This window comes from Sander lucioperca, chromosome 8, assembly GCF_008315115.2.
Source record: "Sander lucioperca isolate FBNREF2018 chromosome 8, SLUC_FBN_1.2, whole genome shotgun sequence".
Lineage (NCBI taxonomy): Eukaryota > Metazoa > Chordata > Actinopteri > Perciformes > Percidae > Sander > Sander lucioperca.
In genome coordinates this window covers 40391286-40416603 of record NC_050180.1, presented here as the reverse complement: position 1 = coordinate 40416603, position 25318 = coordinate 40391286, and the positions used below count along the sequence as shown (strand labels likewise).

General features: G+C 45.0%; 2 protein-coding genes and 1 long non-coding RNA gene across 3 annotated transcripts; 1 reads left to right on the top strand and 2 right to left on the bottom strand.

Annotated features, from left to right (window-relative positions):
- Nucleotides 1-69: 69 nt before the first annotated feature.
- On the bottom strand, nt 70-25155 carry LOC116046642. Its single transcript, XM_031295040.2, is given in 6 exon segments — nt 70-3060; nt 3573-4391; nt 16868-16875; nt 17167-17296; nt 20667-20755; nt 20844-25155. Coding segments are annotated over 6 exon segments (7812 nt in total). The 5' UTR covers nt 24936-25155; the 3' UTR covers nt 70-386.
- LOC118495574 lies at nt 4873-20842 on the bottom strand. Its single transcript, XR_004898028.1, has 3 exons — nt 20448-20842; nt 12628-12631; nt 4873-5047 (listed from the first exon to the last, which is right to left on the bottom strand). It is a non-coding gene; the product is annotated as an uncharacterized LOC118495574 (long non-coding RNA).
- LOC118495570 (olfactory receptor 6N1-like) lies at nt 6848-7929 on the top strand. The gene has a single exon (XM_036004124.1). It carries the CDS (start codon nt 6901-6903, stop codon nt 7921-7923), a length of 1023 nt encoding a protein of 340 aa, XP_035860017.1. The 5' UTR covers nt 6848-6900; the 3' UTR covers nt 7924-7929.
- Nucleotides 25156-25318: the final 163 nt, after the last annotated feature.

The window sequence follows — 25318 nt, the reverse complement described above, 5'->3', positions numbered from 1 at the left end:
CTGCAACGAAGTCTCTCCTGATTGAATTCCAGCGTCGGGAAATCAATACAAACAAGCTCCATAGGGGCATTGGTATGTATGCTGACAAGGGGAGCTTTGAGGCCAGATGTGGGTGTCTTCCTGACACAGCAATGCTCACACTGCTCACACCACACTTTTACATCTTGAAACATCCTGGGCCAGTAGAAGCGTTCTCGAATCAGAGTGAGCGTCCGTTCGAGTCCCAGGTGGCCTGATTCATCATGTAGGGCTGTTTTAACCCTTCTCTGTAGCTTCTGGGGCAGGACTAACTGTTCATTGATTCCATGCTGGCCATCCTGAACTCTGCGATACAGGGTACCATCTTTTACCACCAATCTTCTCCACTCTTTAAGGAGGAGAGAGGCTCACTCTCCCCAGGTCTCTCTTTCTGTCCTACCAGGTTTGGTATTCAATGTTCTGTAATGCAGAATTGGCCCTATGTCGGGTTCCTCTTTTTGTCCTGCTCTGATGTCTTGTTTGGTCATCAAAGGAAGGGACTCTGTTCCGACCCCTGTGTATGGTTCAAGTTGAGGTTTGGGTTCACAAGTTTGGGTTGATTCCCCAGCCTGACACCCTGTGTCACCAAGCTCCACTTGACCTGGTTCCACCAGCCCACCTTCGGCCCGCCTCAGCCTTACTCTTTGAGGGCATGACTGAAGTGCTTTACAAACGTCCTGGTTAGTCATTCTGGACAGGGCATCCGCGTTGGCGTTGCATCTCCCCTGGCGGTACTGGATGTCAAAATCAAACCCAGACAACTGCGAGACCCATCGCTGTCCAGTAGCATCCAGTTTGGCAGTGGTCATCACATATTTCAGTGGGTTGTTATCCGTGAGTACTGAAAACTTTTCTGTCACCGCCCACTTGAGTGCTAGAAATTCCAGCTTGTGAGCTGGGTAACGAGTTTCTGCTGGGCTTAAACCCCTACTGGCATATGCTATCACCCTCTCAGTCCCACTTTGAACTTGTGCCAGGACAGCACCGAGACCTTCTCCAGAAGCATCTGTCTGTAACACAAAGGGCAATGTGTAGTCAGGGTAGCCCAACAACGGAGCCGATGTAAGTTTCTCTTTCAGCATACAAAATGTCTCTGTGCATTCCTCAGTCCTGAGAAAGCGTGGCTCAGGAGCAGGAGGCATCTTCTTTCCCCTCTTCTTCCTTTTGGGGTCGCCAGAGGTAAGACGATACAAGGGTGCTGCCAACTTGGCATAACCCTCCACAAATCGCCTGTAGTATCCTGCGAAGCCCAGAAACTGCAGAACCTCCTTGCGGCTTGTGGGTTGTGGCCAGTCCTCTACCTTGCTTACTTTTGCTGGGTCTGTACGAATTCCCTCGGCGGACACCAGGTGTCCCAGGTACTGCACTTCCTTCCTCATGAGGTGGTATTTCGAAGGTTTTAGCTTTAGACCATGTTCACACAGCCGGTCAAATACCAGTTGAAGCTGTTCCAGATGCTCCTCAAACGTCTTTGAAAAGATAATGAGGTCATCAAGGTAAATCAGAAGATGCGAGCAGTTCAGGTCTCCAAAGCAACAGGTCATTAACCTCTGGAATGTTGATGGAGCATTCTGTAGGCCAAACGGCATCCTGTTGGCTTCATAAAGACCCATAGGGGTGACAAACGCCGTTTTATGCTTGTCTTGCTCTGCCACCTCCACTTGCCAGTAGCCAGACGTCAAGTCAAGGGTCGAGAAATATTTAGCCTGACCCAGGGCCTCAAGTGCATCCTCGATTCTTGGGAGTGGGAATGCATCTCTGGTGCTACAAGAATTTAATCTCCTGTAATCAACACATATCCTCAACGACCCATCCTTCTTTGTCACAACTACAATGGGAGAGGCGGAAGGACTTTTGCTGGGGCGGATTACGCCAGATTACTCCATATCTTTCAGGAGATTACGAACATCCTGCCACTGGGAAGGTGGTAATTTCCGGTAAGGAAGGCGGAAAGGTTTGGGATCAATCAGGGGAATCTCATGTTGCACAGTTTTTGTGTGTCCAAAATCCATAGAGTGTTGTGAGAAAATATCTGCATTTTTCTCCACCAGCTGCCTGAGTCGGACTCTTTGCTCCTCTTCCTCGACAGCCGCTTCACTGAGGTCCACACAACCAGGTAGGATGTGTCCAACTGGATTTGGGCGGACAACCTGGTCATGGCTTTGACACACTTCAGGCTCTGCACTCTCTACATTTCGTTTCTCATCCGACTGTTCATCACCTTGAGAACGCTGATTGTCCCCATTCCACTTCAACACATCCCGCAACAGGAATGCATCTGCCAGATGAACGTGTGGTTTGATCAGTACTGGTCGTGCAGATAAGTTCATTACTCTGACGGGGACCCGGCCCTTTTTCACATAGGCAAGATCCCTGCCCACAACCAGGCCCTCCGGCAGCTGGGAACCTGCCTGGCTCTCGACAAGAGCAGTGTATGTCTTTTTTCTTGGACCCCCTGTCACTTTGCACATCACATTCACCTCCTTGCCTGCCGGCACGTGTAGTTTGCGGCCAGCATAGCGTGCAGGGTCTACCCGACCGTCATGACTCCCAAGCTCATCGTCACCCACCTCCAACAGGGCAGTGTACCATTCAGGATGTTTCTCTTTTACCACAACAAGGTAGGATCTGGAGGCACGTATAACATTGGTCCCCACTAGCAATGGAACTTCTGACCGGTACTCCGTTATAGGAACAACAAGTGCAGGCACATTGGTAAACTCTTTACCCAGAACTTTAAGGTTGATGTAGAATGTGCCATATTGGGGTATAGCATAACCACCAGCTCCTTCTATTGGGATATTTGACCTCTGCAACTCCTGTCTACATAGTTCAGGATGTGAGCGCCAAAACACCTCGGTGACAGTGGTTACTTGGGAGCCAGAGTCAATAAGTGCCCTACAGCTTTCGCCATTTACGTCCACCTGACCCTCATTTAAGGGCCCGACCAAAGGGGTGTAGGGCTCTCTTGAGGCTCCCTGTTCCTGCTTTTCCTGTTGGGGACCTTGATGTGTGCCCATGGTTGCCCCAGTTACCACAGGCCTTAGGAGTTTAAAGGCTGCCCGGCCACAGCAGCATTCTTACTCGGCAAACCAGCAGCAGAAGATCCTGGGGTACGAATCTGTTCACTGTCTGGCAACACAGCTCTGCAAACCCTTGCTGCATGTCCAGGCTTGCCACAATGGTAGCACACAAACGTGGCTCCTGCGCTCACATTCCCTGTTCCTTGGCGAGACCGGGGGGGAGCTGGGACTGGAGTGGTGTTAAGCTTGGACTCCAATTGTGCAAGTTTTCTACTTTGTTCTTCCTGATTCAGAGTTATGTCTTTCACAAGCTCTGTTAGCTCAGAAAGCCCAGAGTTGTGCTTCCCTGTATCAGCTCTGTCGGTTGGTCCACTTTGAATTTTACCACCAACAACTTGGACCTGGCTTAACGCTTTCTTCTGTTTGTGTTGGAGATTAAATCTCTTTGTTTCTCTGGCAAGGCTTCTGAGCTAAATTTGCAGCTCCTGAAAACTTAGTAGCCTTGGCTTCATGGGTGCAATTCTCATATACACTTCCTCGTCAGTCAGCCCTCTCATGAACTGCCTAGCCAATTTAGCATCCCGATCTGGAAAAGGCTGGCCACCATTCTGAACCTCTTCCACATCTCTCAGTGTCGCTTCCAAGGCAATGGCATAGGAACACGCCGACTCCCCTGTGCGTTGGCTCCTTTCATAAAAGTCAGCTAAGGGGTCCAGGGATCTCTGCATGTCACTGTATTCAGCTCTCAGCTCTTCAAAAGCTCTCTCAGGACTTTGTTCAGGTGGGGGGAGATTTAAAACCAGCCGCCTAGCCTCACCACTTAGGTGCCGCACAATGGTTGCAAAACTGAGATGTGATGGTAACCCACCAGCGACAAGAAGATACTGCATGTCTCGGATCCAGTTGTCAATCAGGATCTTGCATTCAGAGCCCCCGCTGAACACTTGAACATTTTTCACTTGATGTGTCTGGGTGAAACCACCATGGATGGGTTGGGCAGGTGAAAACCGAGTTAATCCGTCAGCAACCATGTGGGGGAGTGTGTGGGATTTTCTAGTGGCCTGCATGTGATAAAGGTGGGGTTGAACGGCTTGTGAAGATTGCACTACTGCCTGAGGTTGGTACACTGAGGATGAAAGGATGTACATCCCATATGATGAGTAAGCAGGTATGGGATAGCTAGTGGGACAAGGGTCGCAGTTTGCAGGAGGGGCAGGTACTGTTTCTGTAGCGCTCTGTATGCCCACTGGGGGGCCATGCATAGAAACCTGTGAGGCATAGGTTGAAAACACTGGAAAGGGTTGTAAGTTACTTGCTGAAGGCGTGAAGACCTGGGGTTTGGGCAACAGGCTGGGACACAACCAGATACAGTATAAAGCACCAACAAGCACCACAGCATGTTAATTCACATTTGCATTGAACATTAGGTTGTTGGATATACCAGGGCACGTGGCAGGGACAGGAAAACAGGAGTCCAAATGGTGGTTGAGACAAGTAAAACTCCTCTCATTTATTGAGCCTTTCGGAAAACAAAAGAGAATATCACTCACACAACCATTTTAAAAGAACAATCTGGCTCATAAATCACATACAAAATAAACCTTAGCTTCCCCTCGACAGTAAATGCTATTTTCTTAGCTAGCTCCATGTGCCTGTTTAACATGAATAACAGAAATGCTGGATTAAGCTAGCTTGCCACACACACACTTAGCTAGCAACTAGCATTAGCTGTGGATTTCTTAAACATTGATTCACACTGTCTACATATTCTGCTCCACCATCTACACAATTAAATTTCAAACAGGTGTAATATACAAAATCGTTGCACCAACCAACCTATTTATAATTTAAATCAACATGTCAGTGTTACAGTGCTCTGATACTCGGCTTACCTTTCGGAAAACAAAAGAGAATATGACCTCCGGTGGCCGCGGAGGGTCAAAAAGGCTCCATGTTACGGCAAGCCAAACAGAAAAGGAGCACTCAAAATAAAACAAGGGCGCCATCTACTGGCCAATATAGAACACTTCCTTACATCTACAACAACAAGCACGAACAAACAATCACAATCCAAATCATGCTTTGCTGAATCTGCCGATCTTCCATTTTGCTCTTTTTAGAAGCTGGCGCTTTACCAAAGATATCAGAATATTTGTGACATTCCTGTTTGGCATCATGATGTCCTACAGCACGTTAGTTAGTTAGAAGTAAATTTAATTCAATTCAATTTTATTTATAGTATCAAATCATAATAAGAGTTATCTCAAGACACTTTACAGATAGAGTAGGTCTAGACCACACTCTATAATTTACAAAGACTCAACAATTCCAGTAATTCCCCCAAGAGCAAGTGTGACGGTCCTCCATGTGACAGTCTCACTAGGTTGTGTATATGGAGCTGCATCTGCACATGGGGAAACTAGACCGAATCAGGGCAAGCATGTCGACATCACGGACAGAGACACAAACAGCATGTTTTGTATAAAACAGATCTCCTATGTATTTGGAGAGAATAAAAAACATAATGAACATTATAACTCATATGAAGGACAAACTATTTACATTTCTTCAAATAAGGCCCAAACCTATGCCAAAACTCAAAACAGTGATGATTTTCTTCTCTGTAGAACGGTTTAGAAAGGTTATAGACGATCTTTGGTCACATCTAACTATTCAGTTCTATATCCTCAGGTGATCTCTCTTCACAATAAACAATCTTTGCTTAGTATCTCGGATGACGTATTCCCGGCCTTATATGGGCCTAATGTGTTGACGGACCAGCCTTCCACTGGTTGACAAGACATCAACAAGCGTCTCCCAGAGCATCATGGGAAACAAAATAGACGGTTAGCATCAGAGCTAGCGGCGATCGGCGGTGATAAACGTGCAAAAAAATCGTAAATTATGGACATGAAGTTTATCAATCTTGGATGTAACAGTTTGAATTTATTGTTCAAAGACCCCGAAAAACTCTGAACTTCCAGGCTGGATACAATATGATCAATAAGATGCCGTTTTTCCTTCTATTAGTCTATTACTCAAAAATAAATCTTAAAGCACATGTTAGAAAGTATACTATGTGCTGTTTTTTCACGCAGATTGAAGGTCAATAAATATTGTGCCTTTTATATCATAACCTAGAAAAGTGGTTCCCAAATCTGGTCTGAGTTCTCTGGTGAGCCCTCTAGTGGAATCCTCTAGTAACAAGCGTAGTCAGTGTGTGACACAGCGTAGCTCCCTTTGGACCCTGTGTGTACAGGTTGCTGCTCTCAGTGTGACAGAAAAACAGGATAAAAGTTCAGCTGCTGCCTCAGTCTGCTGTAGGTCAGGGGAGGGTGCTGTGTATTATTCTAAAACCTATGTTTACATACACTGATGCAAAGACTGTTTTCTGAATATCTTTTTGACTGCTGGACAGACCACAGGACACATATGAACACTATATACAGTATATTGTTTCAGCTGATTTTGTCAGCTGTTATAAAACACAAAGTGGACAACTTCACTACTCTAAAAGCTTTTCAGAAAGGTTGAATGTAATTGCAAATATTTCATAAAAGAACCTTTTGAATGTCTGTCATGTATGAGCCTTGTTAACCTGGATACATCTCTTTTTCATTCATTCAACTGTAATATTGTTCAATGAAAAATGTGAGGTTTCTTGTGCATTTAGTTCATGTGACACTGACCTTTTTCCTTCCATGTCTGTTTTTTGAACATGTCTTTCTGAACTATCTGAAATGTGTTATTTATGCAGAATATTATCAGGCACAATTGTTAGAAATTTGCAGTTTATGCAACTTACATGAATGCAGGTTTATTGTAAGTGTTGTGTCTACTGTTAAAATAGGACATTTTGATGCACATATTTTATTATAATTTACTGTACCTCAATCTGTTTTCACTTCTCTTCTTCCAGCTCTGCTGTTGTGCAGACATGAAGAGCAACAACAGCCTGAATCCTTTGTATTTTCAGTTCACTCTGTTTGCAGACTTTGGGCCCCTCAGATATCTGTTCTTCAGTCTGTGTCTGTTGCTCTACATGACTGTTGTCTCTGCTAACATTGTCATTATTCTGACAGTCTGTCTGGAGAAGTCTCTGCATCAGCCCATGTATATTTTTATCTGCTGTCTGTCTTTTAACTCTCTGTACGGCTCAGCTGGCTTCTTCCCCAGGTTTCTGATGGACATTCTGTCTGACACTCATTTAATCTCACGTCCATTATGTTTCATTCAGATATATGTTATTTACACCTATGCATCATGTGAGCTGACTATCCTCAGCATCATGGCCTACGATAGATTTGTTGCTATTTGCCAGCCTTTACACTATCACAGTAAAATGACATTTAAGATGGTAACACATCTTGTGATTTTTGCCGTGCTCTACTCTGCATTTGCTATGGGTTGCAGTCTCTTCCTTACTGTTAGATTACCGTTGTGTGGCAATAAACTGAACAGGCTTTTCTGTTCCAACTGGCCTGTGGTTCAGCTCTCCTGTGTGGACACAACTCTGAACAACATAGTAGGTCAGTTTATCACGATAACAACCGTCTTCACCCCCCTGTTCTTTGTCCTGTACACCTATCTACGTATTCTGCTTGTTTGCAGGAGAAGCTCGTCTGAATTCAGAGGAAAGGCGTTACAGACCTGCCTGCCTCACATCGTGACATTCATGACCTATTCTTTCTCTCTCTTCTGTGAGCTGTCATTGACTCGATTTGAGGCTGATAAAATGAATCCAATCATCACAGTTGTTTTATCTTTAGAGTATTTGATGATCCCCCCCATTAATAACCCTCTAGTTTACGGCCTGAGTCTGCCTCAAATCAAAGGAGTGATTTTAAGATTTTTGAAGAAGATTCCTGCTGCGAATATGTAAAACTTAACATGCACATTTACCAAACCACATATCTCTAAGCCACAAAATATGCTTCTAGAATATGTTAAATGTATTTGTCCATAGATCTTGTTTGTTATTACATTCATTTTAAGGTGGCCTATGAAAAGAAAGATGTGTTCAACCTGAACCAAAAGAATGATATTAACGTTGCAGATTCATGGTTCAACTAACAGCTCCACAGGCTAAAATACATCTTTTAAACTCACATTGTGGGTTTGAATTAGTCTCAAATATAAATAGACTTTTCTTCATCCATTTCTCACATAATAAATGTAAAATTACATGTTAGAAATATATATCATGTGCTGCTTTTCCAGGAAGATTGAGGCCTTTGATTTCATGTTCCCAAATGTTTCACATCAAGGACACCTAAACTGAACAAATTAGGCCGGGACCCCCAGTTGACTGATTTGTCCCAGGGCCACCCACCTGACAGGATGTTTCCTTTTGGATGTTTTACTACAGAAAGGGTATAAAACCCATGATAAAAATAGTCATACATTCTGTTATTGTGTTACTTATGGATGGAACTATAGTAGAAATAATTACCACTGATGTAGAACAAATTAGAGTTGATAGGTGGTCAGGTGTGTTTGGTGGGAATTTGGTCTCACAGAGTTTTAGCTCTGTATGTTCCACTGTGTTTATTCTGTTTTAATATTACTTTGTGGTTTGTGGTGAACAAGTTGCCCTTTGTAATTATATTTACACTATATTATAATGATGTAGGATTTGGAATAAACAAGACAGTCTACAGCCATGAGTGTGGAATCCCATTTGTGTCAATATAATCAAGCCAAGCCTCTTAAATATCAAACAAAAATACATATTCGAGAAATATAAAACAAACTCAAGCAAAAAAAATGTAATCTCAAAAGTAAAAGGAAAGTACAGTGTTGCGGCTGTAAGCAGTCCAACCAAGTGTTGCTGCGAGGGACTAAACACTGAGAGATGCATAAACACACTGTGACACACTCAAGATTGTATTGCAATAATTTATTCCTCCACACTTAAATTACAACTAGTACTGCAGTTACTAAGTTTAAAGTTACTTTGTGAGTCAAAATAAGTGTATTAGTGCGGCGGTCAACAGAAAGTGTTCACTCCCAGGCTCACCCCCTCTCTGTCAAAGCCCCAAAAACCCAGGTTAACAGGTGGAGCAAATAAATATAATGTTATCACTTCCACTCAAGCCGCAATGAACACGCCCACCACCTGCAATATAAGTGCATAATATAATAATAAATAATATAAATGAGACCATAAACAACATACAGTATGTGGCTCCTACATACAGAGCTGGGGATTGCTCTGGCTTAAATCAAGTTGCTACAGCCACTAACTGAAGGTTGTGTCTGCCAACCCACAACCACAATCTTTCCCTAACTTTAACCAACATGCTTTTGTTGCGTAATCGTATTGCCAGACATATCTCCACAGTGCTGCAAAATAAGGTCTGGCTACACCACAGATACATTCTAGGATAGGAGAAAAAAAACACTCTGGGTTGTTTGCATTTTTCTTTAAACCAATGACAGTCATCTTGGGCGGTGCTAAGCTCCAGACGTAGCGACGGTGGCTCTGCTAAATAGTCCCGAGAAGGAACTTGTTTTAGTGGAACATAAGGACACAGGCCACATGCAATATTAAATTAACTGTTGACATAATACAGTAACGTGAGCTATTTAAATTTGCTGGATACATGGTTAAACCTCATTAGCTCTTACCAGTGTATCGTCGTGTGTATTTCGTTCAAAGCAATCCCCGCCAATCAGTCCCATAACGTCCCAGTTAGATAAAAAATATTGTTTCCATATTCTTTGTAAATCCTAACAATCATTCCCTGAAATAACCAGGCAGGCCTGCCTTATTGCACCATCCAAATGTTCTTCAAAATCTGCCATTTTCAGCGTGTCGCTTGCCAGCTCGAAAAATTGTTTGTTTCCCGTAGCCACGGGATTTTCAAAACAGCAACTATTATGACCCCTCCCTTTCTGCCTGCTGTGGCTTCATTGGCCTCCTCCTGCATGAACTGGCCAGCCCAGTCTCATGGCAGTTCGTAAAATGGTCACGTTATTGAATGTATTGATTCGTGAACAGGACACGAATATGTCGTTTTTTTTTCGTGTGGTGATTACGAATTTTAATTTAATGTATTTAAAAGGGAAGCATATTTCGTGATCACATCACGACAACGGTATGAATAGCAGAAAATCTGCGTAGGGAGGTTGGTCGGGGTGGTGGTTGGGTCAAACAATACAGGACTTTCACCACGGAGACCGGGGTTTGTGTCCGGCGTGTTTCAGTTCCTTTCCGCATTATTCTCTTCCTAACCTCAACCGTCCCGTTGTTGTGGCGTTTCATGTCCCCTTTGTTGCGTGCCACAAAGACCGCGGATCGTGTCCCTGCGCCCGGGGACCGCATCCCCGTGTGGCGGTCCGTCCCGTTGTTGTCGCCGGCGTGTGGCGTTTAATTTCCTCGTGGCAGTTCGTGAAATGGTAACGTTCAAAAATTGTGGCCTGTACACGGAATAAACAAGAAAATCGTGACCTGTAAATGTATCAATAAATAAAAATAACGTGACTATTTATGAACTGGCGTGAGACCGGGTTGGAACTGGCAGTCTGGGAGGGTCAATCAGGTAATAGGCTGACACCTGTGTAGGCCTCAATCTAGGCCTCAACCTAGGCCGTTTTCAAAAACGCATACTATACTAGCAGTGAGTACTGAATTGGCCAATATGTAGCATGTAGTATGTAGCATGTAGTATGCAGTATGCAAACAAAAGCAAAATCTGCAGTATGCCAAAAATACCCAGATGTCGTATTGATTCACAGAAAATCTCCAGTATGCCTCGGACCAGTCCATCTCGCCTACTGTATGTCACAATGCAAAGCACTGGAACAATCACAATAACCCTGGCTTGCCGTTGTGGCCAACAGCTGTAAACTTTTTAAAATTTAATATATATATATATATATATATATATAGTGGCATTCTTGAATTTACCACCCTGTTTTTTATTAACATCATGCAAATCTGGTCTGAGTTCTCTGGTGTGCCCTCTAGTGGAACCCTTTAGTAACAAGCGTAGTACATGGGCAAGTATGTGAACAGTTCAATTCACGATGCAGCATGTTGTCTATGAGATTGTGGGGTTAAAAAGCAAGAATATGTCAGGCCTGGGAACTCTGGGCTCGGGTATATCGATGCAACACTCACACACACACACACACACACACACACACAGACAGGTCAGTGTTTGACGAAGCGTAGCTCCCTTTAGACCCTGTGTGTACAGGTTGCTGAACTCAGTGTGACAGCAAAACAGGATAAAAGTTCAGCTGCTGCCTCAGTCTACTGTAGGTCAGGGGGGGGTGCTGTGTATTATTCTAAAACCTATGTTTACTTACACTGATGCAAAGACTGTTTTCTGTAATATTTGTATGACTGTATTAACTAGACAGACACCAGGACTTACAGTCACACTATATAGCACTGTTTATTCTGTTGACTGATACACAGTATGAACTGATTTTCTCAGCTATCATAGGTCACAAGTAAACAACTTCCATAAATTGTGAAAGTTTTTGAGAGAAGTTTATTGCAATTGTAAAGTTTTCGTCTATCCTCTGTGAGCCTTGTTAACCTGGACACATCTCTTTGTCATTCAACTGAATTTTTTGTTCAATGACAAATGTTAAGTTGGTTGTTGATTTAGTTCATGTGACACTGACCTTTTTCCACCCATGTCTATTTGTTGGACAAGTCTTTTTAACTAAATTAAATGTATTCGGTGTGCTGAATATTTTCAAGCACAATTGTTAGAGATCTGCAGTTAATGCAAAATACATGCATGCAGGCTTATTGTATGTTTTGTGTCTTGCTAATTTACTGTACATTGATCTGTTTAACCCTCCTTTCCCTTCATCACTCACTTCTCTTCTTCCAGCTCTGCTGTTGGTCAGACATGAAGAGCAACAACAGCCTGAATCCTTTGTATTTTCAGTTCACTCTGTTTGCAGACTTTGGGCCCCTCAGATATCTGTTCTTCAGTCTGTGTCTGTTGCTCTACATGACTATTGTCTCTGCTAACATTGTCATTATTCTGACAGTCTGTCTGGAGAAGTCTCTGCATCAGCCCATGTATATTTTTATCTGCTGTCTGTCTTTTAACTCTCTGTACGGCTCAGCCGGCTTCTTCCCCAGGTTTCTGACCGACATTCTGTCTGACACTCATTTAATCTCACGTCCATTATGTTTCATTCAGATATATGTTATTTACACCTATGCATCATTTGAGCTGTCTCTCCTCGGCATCATGGCCTACGATAGATTTGTTGCTATTTGCCAGCCTTTACACTATCACAGTAAAATGACATTTAAGATGGTAACACATCTTGTGATTTTTGCCGTGCTCTACCCTGCATTTGCTATGGGTTTCATGTTGTATCTTACTGTTCGATTACCGTTGTGTGGTAATAAACTGAACAGGCTTTTCTGTTCCAACTGGCCTGTGGTTCAGCTCTCCTGTGTGGACACAACTCTGAACAACATAGCAGGTCAGTTTCTCACGATGACAACCATCTTCACCCCCCTGTTCTTTGTCCTGTACACCTATCTACGTATTCTGATTGTTTGCAGGAGAAGCTCGTCTGAATTCAGAGGAAAGGCGTTACAGACCTGCCTGCCTCACATCGTGACATGCATGACCTATTCTTTCTCTCTCTTCTGTGAGCTGTCATTGACTCGATTTGAGGCTGATAAAATGAATCCAGTCATCACAGTTGTTTTATCTTTAGAGTATTTGATGATCCCCCCCATTAATAACCCTCTAGTTTACGGCCTGAGTCTGCCTCAAATCAAAGGAGTGATATTTAGATTTTTGAAGAAGATTCCTGCTGCGAAAATGTAAAACTTAACATGCACATTTCGCAAGCCATATATCTCTAAACCACAAAATATGCTTCTAGAATATGTTAAATGTATTTGCCCATAGATCTTGTTTTTTATTACATTCATTTTAAGGTGGACTATGAAAAGAAAGATGTGTTCAACCTGAACCAAAAGAATGATATTAACGTTTCAGATTCATGGTTCAACTAAGTAAAAGTAAGTAAGTAAGTAAAATTTATTTATGAAGCGCTTTTCACAGATAAAATCGTGCTGTACAAAAGAATAGGTAAAACAAACAATATAAAATGTATATACATATGTAAAATTAAAGTGACACTAGTGAAAACCCATCAACCAAAGGCTTTCCTAAATAAACATGTTTTCAGATCCTTTTTAAAAGAGACAACAGAGTCTGCCAGACGCAAGGACAGGGGCAGGGCGTTCCACAGTCTGGGAGCAACAGACTGAAAAGAGAGGTCCCCTCGGGTCTTATAACAAGTCTTAGGGACTACAAGCAAGTTCTGGCCAGAGGACCCAAGAGTCCGGCCAGAGAAATACGGCTTCAAAAGGTCCAGGATGTACTGTGGGGCCTGACCGTTTAAGGCTCTGAAAGTCAGCACTAAAATCTTAAAATCAATCCTGAATTTTACAGGGAGCCAATGGAGAGCCGACAAGACTGGAGTGATATGAGACCTTCGAGGGGCATCTGTTAAAAGTCTAGCAGCACAATTTTGAACAATTTGCAGTTTGTTCAGTGCAGACTTATTCAGACAGGTCAAAACAGAGTTGCAGTAGTCAAGTCTTGTTGATATGAAAGCGTGAATTATCATTTCCAGATCCTTCTTTGACAACATTTTGCAAACACAACCCCCAGGTTTCTGAGGCTGGATTTGACAGAGGGGCCCAGAGAGCCAAGGTGCTGTTTGATCAGCGGGATCTTATGGTCTGGAGCAAAGATCAGCGTTTCAGTCTTGTTTGAATTTATCTGCAGGTAGTTAGTGGCCAGCCAGTCTTTGATGGAGGACACACACTCTAGGAACAGAGACAAACGATGGAACTCAGCATCATTAAAAGAACAATACAACTGGACATCGTCGGCACAGAAATGATATGATACATCCTTGAAACAACCAATAATTTGACCAAGTGGCAAAATATACAGTAAAAACAAAATAGGACCTAAAACTGACCCTTGTGCCACTCCACAGAACAAATTGGTCACAACTAACAGCTCCACAGGCTAAAATACATCTTTTAAACTCACATTGTGGGTTTCAATTAGTCTCAAATGATTTTTCTTCATCCATTTCTCACATAATAAATTAAACTTACATGTTAGAAATATATATCATGTGCTCCTTTTCCAGGCAGATTGAGGCCTTTGATATCATGTTCCCAAATGTTTCACATCAAGGACACCTAAACTGAACAAATTAGGCCGGGACCCCCAGTTGACTGATTTGTCCCAGGGCCACCCACCTGACAGGATGTTTCCTTTTGGATGTTTTACTACAGAAAGTGTATAAAACCCATGATAAAAATAGTCATACATTATGTTATTGTGTTACTTATGGATGGAACTATATTGGAAATAATTACCACTGATGTAGAACAAATTAGAGTTGATAGGTGGTCAGGTGTGTTTTGTGGGAATTTGGTATCAGTGTTTTAGCTCTGTATGTTCCACTGTGTTTATTCTGTTTTAATATTTGTGGTTTGTGGTGAACAAGTTGCCCTTTGTAATTATACATACACTGTATTTACACAATATTATAATGATGTAGGATTTGGAATAAACAAGACAGTCTACAGCCATGAGTGTGGAATTCCATTTGTGTCAATATAATCAAACAAGACATCTTAAATATCAAACAAAAATACATATTCTAGAAGAATAAAAACAAACTCACAACAGACAGCACGAGTAGGAGAGAGAGATGATGATGATGTCACACAGATGACCAGCGATGTGTGCTCAGAACAGCTCATGGATCTGAAAGTTATCATCCATTAAATCATATATAAGTCTGAAATTGTGTGCAAGGTTGAAGCTGCAGGCTAGTAAATGCGCTGTTGTTGGGTCACTTTCTGTATTTGGGTCAGATCGCATTCTCACCTGAAGTGAACCGAACTCTAATTCACTTGGAAGAGAACCAAGACCCGTTTGTTTGTTTGATCCGCACCAGAGTTGGGATGAGCTTTCACTCCTCCCCAAACCAACCGGACTATCTGTCAGGGTGGTAGAGAAGGTTAGGACCCAAATGCAGTTGAAACTGATTTATTTTCACCTGGAATTACACCTCAGGCTGTACACAACACGAAACACACGAACAGACGCCACACTAACAGAAAGCACGAATCCGACAAACGACAAGGGAAACAGAGAGACTAAATACACAGGGAAATGAACACTAACAAGGGACAGGTGATACAAACAGGTGGAACACATCAGGGCGGGGCAGAACAATCAAACAGGCGGGAAAACAGAAAACAGGAAGTAAACTAGACAAGACAAGTGAGAACAAACAGATTACAAAATAAAACAGGAAACACAAAGTCACAAGCCTGACAGAACCCCCTTCTTAAGGGACGGCTCCCAGACGGCCCAAAAACCAAAAAATTTTCATCAATGTCCTCAAAGGAGCAAAGAGCCCAGAAAGGGCGAACAAAAACGGGAGCGGGACTTGGGGCCCGGGGAACAGAGAGTCACAGGGGCACAGGGAACAGAGAGTCACTGGGGCACAGGGAACAGAGCACAGGGAGACCTCGGCGACAGGGGGCAGAGAGGCCTCGGCGACAGGGGGCAGAGAAACCTGAGCTCAGGAAGGCTACTAGCTAGCCGGGGCTCAAGAAAGTTGCTAGCTAGCCTGGATTCAGGGGGTTTGCTAGCTAGCCTGGATTTAGGGAGGTTGCTAGCTAGCCGGGGCTCAGGGATGTTGTTAGCTAGCCTGGATTCTGGGGAGATGCTAGCTAGCGGGGAATCAAGGGGGTTGCTAGCTAGCTGGGGCTCAGGGAGGTTGCTAGCTAGCTTGGGGTCAGGAGAGCTGCACGTCAGCCCGGAGTCAGGAGAGCTGCACGTCAGCCCGGAGTCAGGAGAGCTGCACGTCAGCCCGGAGTCAGGAGAGCTGCACGTCAGCCCGGAGTCAGGAGAGCTGCACGTCAGCCCGGGGACAGGAGAGCTGCACGTCAGCCCGGGGACAGGAGAGCTGCACGTCAGCCCGGGGACAGGAGAGCTGCACGTCAGCCCGGGGACAGAAGGGTTGCACGTCAGCTCGGGAACACAGGTCAGCTCAGGCTCAGAAACACCGGTTTGCTCAGGCTCAGGTACACAGGTTAGCTCACGCTCAGGTACACAGGTCAGCTCAGGCTCAGGTACACAGTTTAGCGCAGGCTCAGGTACACAGGTTAGCTCAGGCTCAGGTACTGAGGTTAGCGCAGGCTCAGGTACACAGGTTAGCTCAGGCTCAGGTACACAGGTTAGCTCAGGCTCAGGTACACAGGTTAGCTCAGGCTCAGGAACACAGGTCAGCTTAAGCTCAGGAACACAGGTCAGCTCAGGCTCAGATACACTGGTCAGCTCAGGCTCAGATACACTGGTCAGCTCAGGCTCAGGTACACAGGTTAGCTCAGGCTCAGGTACACAGGTTAGCGCAGGCTCAGGTACACAGGTTGGCGCAGGCTCAGGTACACAGGTTAGCGCAGGCTCAGGTACACAGGTTAGCTCAGGCTCAGGTACACAGGTTAGCTCAGGCTCAGGTACACAGGTTAGCTCAGGCTCAGGAACACAGGTCAGCTTAAGCTCAGGAACACAGGTCAGCTCAGGCTCAGATACACTGGTCAGCTCAGGCTCAGATAAACAGGTCTGCTGAGGCTCAGGACAAAAAACAGGCATGGAGACGGGGAGGCGAAACTCCTGTGCTGTGGCCTGCCAACGCACCTCCATAAGGTGCCTAGCGAAGGCGGGGTCCTCCTCATGCAGGGAGCGGAAAAAAGTTCTCCATCCGAGTCCAGTGGGTGAAAAACTTACACCTCAGGCTGTACACAACACGAAACACACGAACAGAAGCCACACTAACAGAAAGCAAGAATCCGACAAACGACAAGGGAAACAGAGAGACTAAATACACAGGGAAATGAACACTAACAAGGGACAGGTGATACAAACAGGTGGAACACATCAGGGCGGGGCAGAACAATCAAACAGGCGGGAAAACAGAAAACAGGAAGTAGACAAGACAAGTGAGAACAAACAGATTACAAAATAAAACAGGAAACACAAAGTCACAAGCGTGACACTATCAGACCAAACGCTCCAGGGACTGTTACGCGCTCCCCGCCCTGTGTACCAAAACTGCTCTCTTTTTCCTCTCTGTTCATGTCAGGTGTTCCTGATTTCTGGTTGAGGTTGGCCCCGCCCCTGGCTGTAAGAGAGGCTGGGAGCAAGAGCATGCCAAACCTGTAGGTGGCAGCGTAAAGCGTGTTTTACAGTAACCCCATGCCCAGCTGGCGCGCGCATATGTGACGTCATGAAATAGCCGTAACTATTTATACCCGTGCTGGTGGTCGCAACACTAGTTGTAGTGTTCTCCTGAACAGCGGGGGCGCTAATGAGCAAAGGCTACCGACGTTGCTCTTTCTACGGACTAGAAGAAGAAGAAAAAGGTAAACAACGGCAGAACTGGCAGCAGCATTGCTGTCAATGCTTCGATTTGATTGGATGAGCTACTTGGTGGGATCAAGCCTTTCATTCACCATAAAAGACCTCATCTTAACCCAGTAAGTTAACAAAAGAGACTTGCAGTCACTCTGAGAGTCTTGGTATTGTTGGCAAACTCGTTCAGGCATCCTGTTTCCGCTTTGTCGTGCACCGCTGGAAAAAAAAGAGCCGTGCGCGACCTCTGCTCGCCGGTGTGCCGGCAGGATATTACGTCATTTTGACGTCACGATGGCGCGCACCACCTTGGATGCGGCTAGTATAATTCACCTTTAACGAGAAGCTCAAGCCCACGATAGCCAATCAGAATCCCGAAAATAGCAACAACAGCAACAAATCACTTCCTCTTTTCTTTTGTCTTCCTCTCGTTGGCTGCCTAAACCTCCGTTTGTCTCAGTTTACACAACACGGTCTCACGGCAGTTCGTGAAATGGTCACGTAATTTTGAATCTATTGATTCGCTTAAACGTTTATTTCGTGGTGGTCAGCACGTAACGGGAACACGGAGATTGGCGAACAGGGAAAGGAAACGTGACACGCGGGAAACGATCCCTGCTCTCCGGTGTTGTTTGACCCATCCACCACCCCAACCAACCTCCCTACGCGGCTTTTCGGCCTTTCATACTACTCGCTACCGTATTCGTGCTGTGATCACAAAAGATGCTTCCCATTAAAATACATTATTTTAAAAAACGTGCTGTCCACCATGAAATAAACGACAAAAAACGTGTCTGTGTACACGAATCAATAGATTAAATTACGTGACCATTTCATGAACTGTCGTGAGACTGGGTTGGTTTACGTGCAAACGTGCAAATGAGGTTTTCCAAAATCTCCACTCTGGCCGGAGTTTTTAGAAACAATCGTTTTCAGAGGCGAATTCTGCGTTTGCGTGTAAACAAAGGGAAACGTCTCAATTTTTCAAAATAACCATGTACGTGTAAACGGGGTGTGAGACTGAAGCAGCTCTGATCACCATTGTCTTCTGTTGTCTGATCACCGTTGTCTTCTGTTGTCTTCTTTTGTGTTTCATTGCTTTGAGGATGGATGTCTGGTAGTCTAGTTTCCGTGGCTTTGTTTCTGTTAGTTAGTTTACTTTTTAGTTTAGGGGGGGAGTTATGGGTCCAACGGCCCTTGATGTGTTGGCTCAGGCTTTTTCCTTTCTTTTGTTCTTTTTGGCCAGACCTCCAGACTCCCGTAGTTTTGGTTTATTCAATAATAGTTAATGTGTGAATAAACCTTAATTTACTTAAACTAATCCTCAGGTTTGGTGTTCTTCGATATGTTGACGGTCACATTTAAGTTATGTTTGTTTGCTGTGGCCGTAACACGGACCAAACGAGGCAGGTGTGAAAGCAACCTAAGTAATATTAAGTGTAACATGCTGACCTTTTGCACTCTGATGGCCAGGCGACTCGTTCTCTTCAGATGGAAAGACCTTCTAGCCCCTTTGTATCCTCAGTGAATCAAATAAGTGATGCAATATCTTAAACTAGACAACATAAGATAACTCTTTCCAAAAGTCTTTTTTGAAGTTTCTTTTTATTTGGCATCCATTCTTGACATTTGTAGGAAAAATAGAAGCTTGTATGAGACACAATATTGTATTTTAATATGTTGTAACTGATTTTTCTTCTCTCCTTTCAGGTAAATATATAAAGGACCAGCTTTGATTTAGAGGTGTTGGGCGGGTGGGTAGATGTTTGATTGTTAAAATTTTTTATAGCTTGTAAACACTGATAATCTTTAATCAACAGACATTGATCAAAAAAAAAAGTCCTAAATTTACAAGAAGCAAGCGTGGAAATCCTCTGATATTCAAGTGGAAAACAATCTAGACTTCTATAGAAACGGACGTCTTTTTGGAGCCAGCAAAGTTGCCCCCTGCTGGTAATTATAGAGTATGCAGCTTTAAGGAGCTTCAGCATTGGCTTCACGTTTGTTCGACCCAGAAGCTCCGTCCATTATCTTTACAGTCTGTGCTTCGCAGCAGCTTCGGTCTGAAGAAATGAATCACTCTCTCCTTCTCCCTCCCCTCAAACCCCACCATCCCACACCAAAACAGTGACAGAAAGTTGAAACTGAAAAATAAAATTGGAAATATAAACTGACAGTGAAATGTCATGACATGAAACTTTGGGTCACCCCTCCCCCTGAAAGATTTATCCTTATTATCCTTATCTTGTTTTTGAGATTTCCTCATTGAATTTAGAAAGAACAAATCAATTGCATGCTAAAGGTCTATGTAACCCTATCCGTCAGGCCGCAAACCCCAGCAAAGTCTGACTCTGCGTTGTGTTTATTTAGGATGTTGGATATACCAGGGCACGTGGCAGGGACAGGAAAACAGGAGTCCAAATGGTGGTTGAGACAAGCAAAACTCCTCTCATTTATTGAGCCTTTCGGAAAACAAAAGAGAATATCACTCACACAACCAGTTTAAAAGAACAATCTGGCTCATAAATCACATACAAAATAAACCTTAGCTGCCCCTCTTGACAGTAAGTGCTATTTTCTTAGCTAGCTCCATGTGCCTGTTTAACATGAATAACAGAAATGCTGGATTAAGCTAGTTTGCCACACACACACTTAGCTAGCAACTAGCATTAGCTGTGGATTTCTTAAACATTGATTCACACTGTCTACATATTCTGCTCAACCATCTACACAATTAAACTTCAAACAGGTGTAATATACAAAATCGTTGCCCCAACCAATTTATTTATAATTTATATCAACGTGTCAAGTGTTACAGTGCCCTGATACTCGGCTTACCTTTCGGAAAACAAAAGAGAATATGACCTCCGGTGGCCGCGGAGGGTCAAAAAGGCTCCATGTTACGGCAAGCCAAACAGACAAGGAGCACTCAAAATAAAACAAGAGCGCCATCTACTGGCCAATATAGAACACTTCCTTACATTTACCCACTCTTTGTTTGATGGCGTCTCGGCCATCAGATATCAACCAAAAGTCCCATAACATGTATGCAAAATATAACCAGGAACAACAGAGAATGGGGGGGGGGTGTTAAATGTGTAAGCAAATGCTTGTTACAGTGTCAATCAGTACATGTAATTGACTTAATGGATGCCTCACTGTCTACCTTTGCTACTCTCCCCTCAGCTTGGCTTTGGCTCTCAGCCATATCTCCCGGCCCCGATCAATCTTCTGCTGAGCTGATTCAGAGTCTATGGCTCTCAGCTGATAGGACAGTCTTTTAGGTGGGCGCCTATTCCTAGGGGGGTTTCTTCGGACATACACCGTGTCTGATGATGGGACATCATTCCACTGGAGAGTCATTTTCCTTCTGGTCCTCAGTGATGGACTCCAGAACTTCCCTCTCCCCCTGTTCACCTTCACTATCCTGCTCCCTAATTTCTTCCAGCTGCTCATTGTTGCAATCTTTCTCTCCATTCCTTCTTTCCCAGATTTCTCCATCTGACTCAATGCCTGATGTCCTCGACTCCTTATCAAGCTCTCCCTTTTCACCTGCCTGTTCGGCCCCCATTGGGAAGAACATGCATTGGGTGAGAAGGTTTCGATAGACCACCCTTTCTTTTTCGCCATTCTCCAACCGAACCACATATACCGGGACACCAGGCTGTTTCTTTAGGACAACATAAGGCTGTGCTTCCCACCTGTCCCCCAACTTCTGTCGGCCTTCAACATGGCAAACCTTAATCAGGACTCTGTCCCCTGGCTCGAATGTGTAGTTCTTCACCCTGCGGTCGTAGTGCTTCTTCTGTTGCTCCTTGGCATGTCTTGAACTCTTGTTAGCCTGATCGTAGGCATACATCAGGCAGTCTTGAAGACATTTAACATATTTGTTGTAGTCACAAGGGGGGTCACCAGATGTCAGACCAAACACAAGATCGATCGGAAGTCTAGGATGTCTGCCATACATCAGGTAGTATGGGCTGTAACCAGTGGAGTCATGTTGAGTGCAGTTATAGGCGTGTGTCATTGTATCAACATACTGGTGCCAGCGAGGTTTCAAGTTGGGGTCCAAGGTGCCCAGCATGTTCATCAGAGTATGATTAAACCTCTCAGTGGTTCCATTTCCCTGAGGGTGGTATGGAGTGGTGTGTGTTTTGGTGATGCCAGTAATCTTGCACAGATCTCTTACCACTGCACTCTCAAAGTTGCGCCCCTGATAAGCATGGAGCTTTGCTGGGAATCCAAAACGACAAAAGAAGTTCCTCCACAACACCCTGGCCACAGTAGTTGCCTCCTGGTCTTTAGTTGAGTAAGCCTGGGCAAAACGGGAGAAATGGTCGGTGACCACCAGCACATTTTCAACTCCGCCAACAGACTTTTCCAGCGTCAGGAAATCAATACAAACAAGCTCCATAGGGGCATTGGTATGTATGCTGACAAGGGGAGCTTTGAGGCCCGATGTGGGTGTCTTCCTGACACAGCAACGCTCACACTGCTCACACCACACTTTTACAACTTGAAACATCCTGGGCCAGTAGAAGCGTTCTCGAATCAGAGTGAGCGTCCGTTCGAGTCCCAGGTGGCCTGATTCATCATGTAGAGCTGTTTTAACCATTCTCTGTAGCTTCAGGGGCAGGACTAACTGTTCATTGATTCCATGCTGGCCATCCTGAACTCTGCGATACAGGGTACCATCTTTTACCACCAATCTTCTCCACTCTTTAAGGATGAGAGAGGCTCGCTCTCCCCAGGTCTCTCTTTCTGTCCTACCAGGTTTGGTATTCAATGTTCTGTAATGCAGAATTGGCCCTATGTCGGGATCCTCTTTTTGTCCTGCTCTGATGTCTTGTTTGGTCATCGAAGGAAGGGACTCTGTTCCGACCCCTGCGTATGGTTCAAGTTGAGGTTTGGGTTCACAAGTTTGGGTTGATTCCCCAGCCTGACACCCTGTGTCACCAAGCTCCACTTGACCTGGTTCCACCAGCCCACCTTCGGCCCGCCTCAGCCTTACTCTTTGAGGGCATGACTGAAGTGCTTTACAAACGTCCTGGTTAGTCATTCTGGACAGGGCATCCGCGTTGGCGTTGCATCTCCCCTGGCGGTACTGGATGTCAAAATCAAACCCAGACAACTGCGAGACCCATCGCTGTCCAGTAGCATCCAGTTTGGCAGTGGTCATCACATATTTCAGTGGGTTGTTATCCGTGAGTACTGAAAACTTGTGCCCGTACAGATGGTCATAAAACTTTTCTGTCACCGCCCACTTGAATGCTAGAAATTCCAGCTTGTGAGCTGGGTAACGAGTTTCTGCTGGGCTTAAACCCCTACTGGCATATGCTATCACCCTCTCAGTCCCACTTTGAACTTGTGCCAGGACAGCACCGAGTCCTTCTCCAGAAGCATCTGTCTGTAACACAAAGGGCAATGTGTAGTCAGGGTAGCCCAACAACGGAGCCGATGTAAGTTTCTCTTTCAGCATACAAAATGTCTCTGTGCATTCCTCAGTCCTGAAAAAGCGTGGCTCAGGAGCAGGAGGCCTCTTCTTTCCCCTCTTCTTCCTTTTGGGGTCGCCAGAGGTAAGACGATACAAGGGTGCCGCCAACTTGGCATAACCCTCCACAAATCGCCTGTAGTATCCTGCGAAGCCCAGAAACTGCAGAAGCTCCTTGCGGCTTGTGGGTTGTGGCCAGTCCTCTACCTTGCTTACTTTTGCTGGGTCTGTACGAATTCCCTCGGCGGACACCAGGTGTCCCAGGTACTGCACTTCCTTCCTCATGAGGTGGTATTTCGAAGGTTTTAGCTTTAGACCATGTTCACGCAGCCGGTCAAATACCAGTTGAAGCCGTTCCAGATGCTCCTCAAACGTCTTTGAAAAGATAATGAGGTCATCAAGGTAAATCAGAAGATGCGAGCAGTTCAGGTCTCCAAAGCAACAGGTCATTAACCTCTGGAATGTTGATGGAGCATTCTGTAGGCCGAACGGCATCCTGTTGGCTTCATAAAGACCCATAGGGGTGACAAACGCCGTTTTATGCTTGTCTTGCTCTGCCACCTCCACTTGCCAGTAGCCAGACGTCAAGTCAAGGGTCAAGAAATATTTAGCCTGACCCAGGGCCTCAAGTGCATCCTCGATTCTTGGGAGTGGGAATGCATCTCTGGTGCTACAAGAATTTAATCTCCTGTAATCAACACATATCCTCAATGACCCATCCTTCTTTGTCACAACCACAATGGGAGAGGCGTAAGGACTTTTGCTGGGACGGATTACGCCAGATTCCTCCATATCCTTCAGGAGATTACGAACATCCTGCCACTGGGAAGGTGGTAATTTCCGGTAAGGAAGGCGGAAAGGTTTGGGATCAATCAGGGGACTCTCATGTTGCACAGTTTTTGTGTGTCCAAAATCCATAGAGTGTTGTGAGAAAATATCTGCATTCTTCTCCACCAGCTGCCTGAGTCGGACTCTTTGCTCCTCTTCCTCGACAGCCGCTTCACTGAGGTCCACACAACCAGGTAGGATGTGTTCAACTGGATTTGGGCGGACAACCTGGTCATGGCTTTGACACACTTCAGGCTCTGCACTCTGTACATTTCGTTTCTCATCCGACTGTTCATCACCTTGAGAACGCTGATTGTCCCCATTCCACTGCAACACATCCCGCAACAGGAATGCATCTGCCAGATGAACGTGTGGTTTGATCAGTACTGGTCGTGCAGATAAGTTCATTACTCTGACAGGGACCCGGCCCTTTTTCACATAGGCAAGAACCCTGCCCACAACCAGGCCCTCCGGCAGCTGGGAACCTGCCTGGCTCTCGACAAGAGCAGTGTATGTCTTTTTTCTTGGACCTCCTGTCACTTTGCACATCACATTCACCTCCTTGCCTGCCGGCACGTGTAGTTTGCGACCAGCATAGCGTGCAGGGCCTACCCGACCATCATGACTCCCAAGCTCATCGTCACCCACCTCCAACAGGGCAGTGTACCATTCAGGGTGTTTCTCTTTTACCACAACAAGAAACTGCCGTCCGTATGTTGCTTCAAGGTAGGATCTGGAGGCACGTATAACATTGGTCCCCACTAGCAATGGAACTTCTGACCGGTACTCCGTTATAGGAACAACAAGTGCAGGCACATTGGTAAACTCTTTACCCAGAACTTTAAGGTTGATGTAGAATGTGCCATATTGGGGTATAGCATGACCACCAGCTCCTTCTATTGGGATATTTGACCTCTGCAACTCCTGTCTACATAGTTCAGGATGTGAGCGCCAAAACACCTCGGTGACAGTGGTTACTTGGGAGCCAGAGTCAATAAGTGCCCTACAGCTTGTGCCATTTACGTCCACCTGACCCTCATTTAAGGGCCCGACCAAAGGGGTGTAGGGCTCTCTTGAGGCTCCCTGTTCCTGCTTTTCCTGTTGGGGACCTTGATGTGTGCCCATGGTTGCCCCAGTTACCACAGGCCTTAGGAGTTTAAAGGCTGCCCGGCCACAGCAGCATTCTCACTCGGCACACCAGCAGCAGAAGATCCAGGGGTACGAGTCTGTTCACTGTCTGGCAACACAGCTCTGCAAACCCTTGCTGCATGTCCAGGCTTGCCACAACGGTAGCACACAAACGTGGCTCCTGCGCTCACGTTCCCTGTTCCTTGGCGAGACCGGGGGGGAGTGGTGTTAAGCTTGGACTCCAATTGTGCAAGTTTTCTATTTTGTTCTTCCTGATTCAGAGTTATGTCTTTCACAAGCTCTGTTAGCTCAGAAAGCCCAGAGTTGTGCTTCCCTGTATCAGCTCTGTCGGTTGGTCCACTTTGAATTTTACCACCAAC

Coding starts and splice junctions, on each gene's coding strand:
- LOC118495570 (XM_036004124.1), top strand. CDS start 6,901: ATGCACATATTTTATTATAATTTACTGTACCTCAATCTGTTTTCACTT.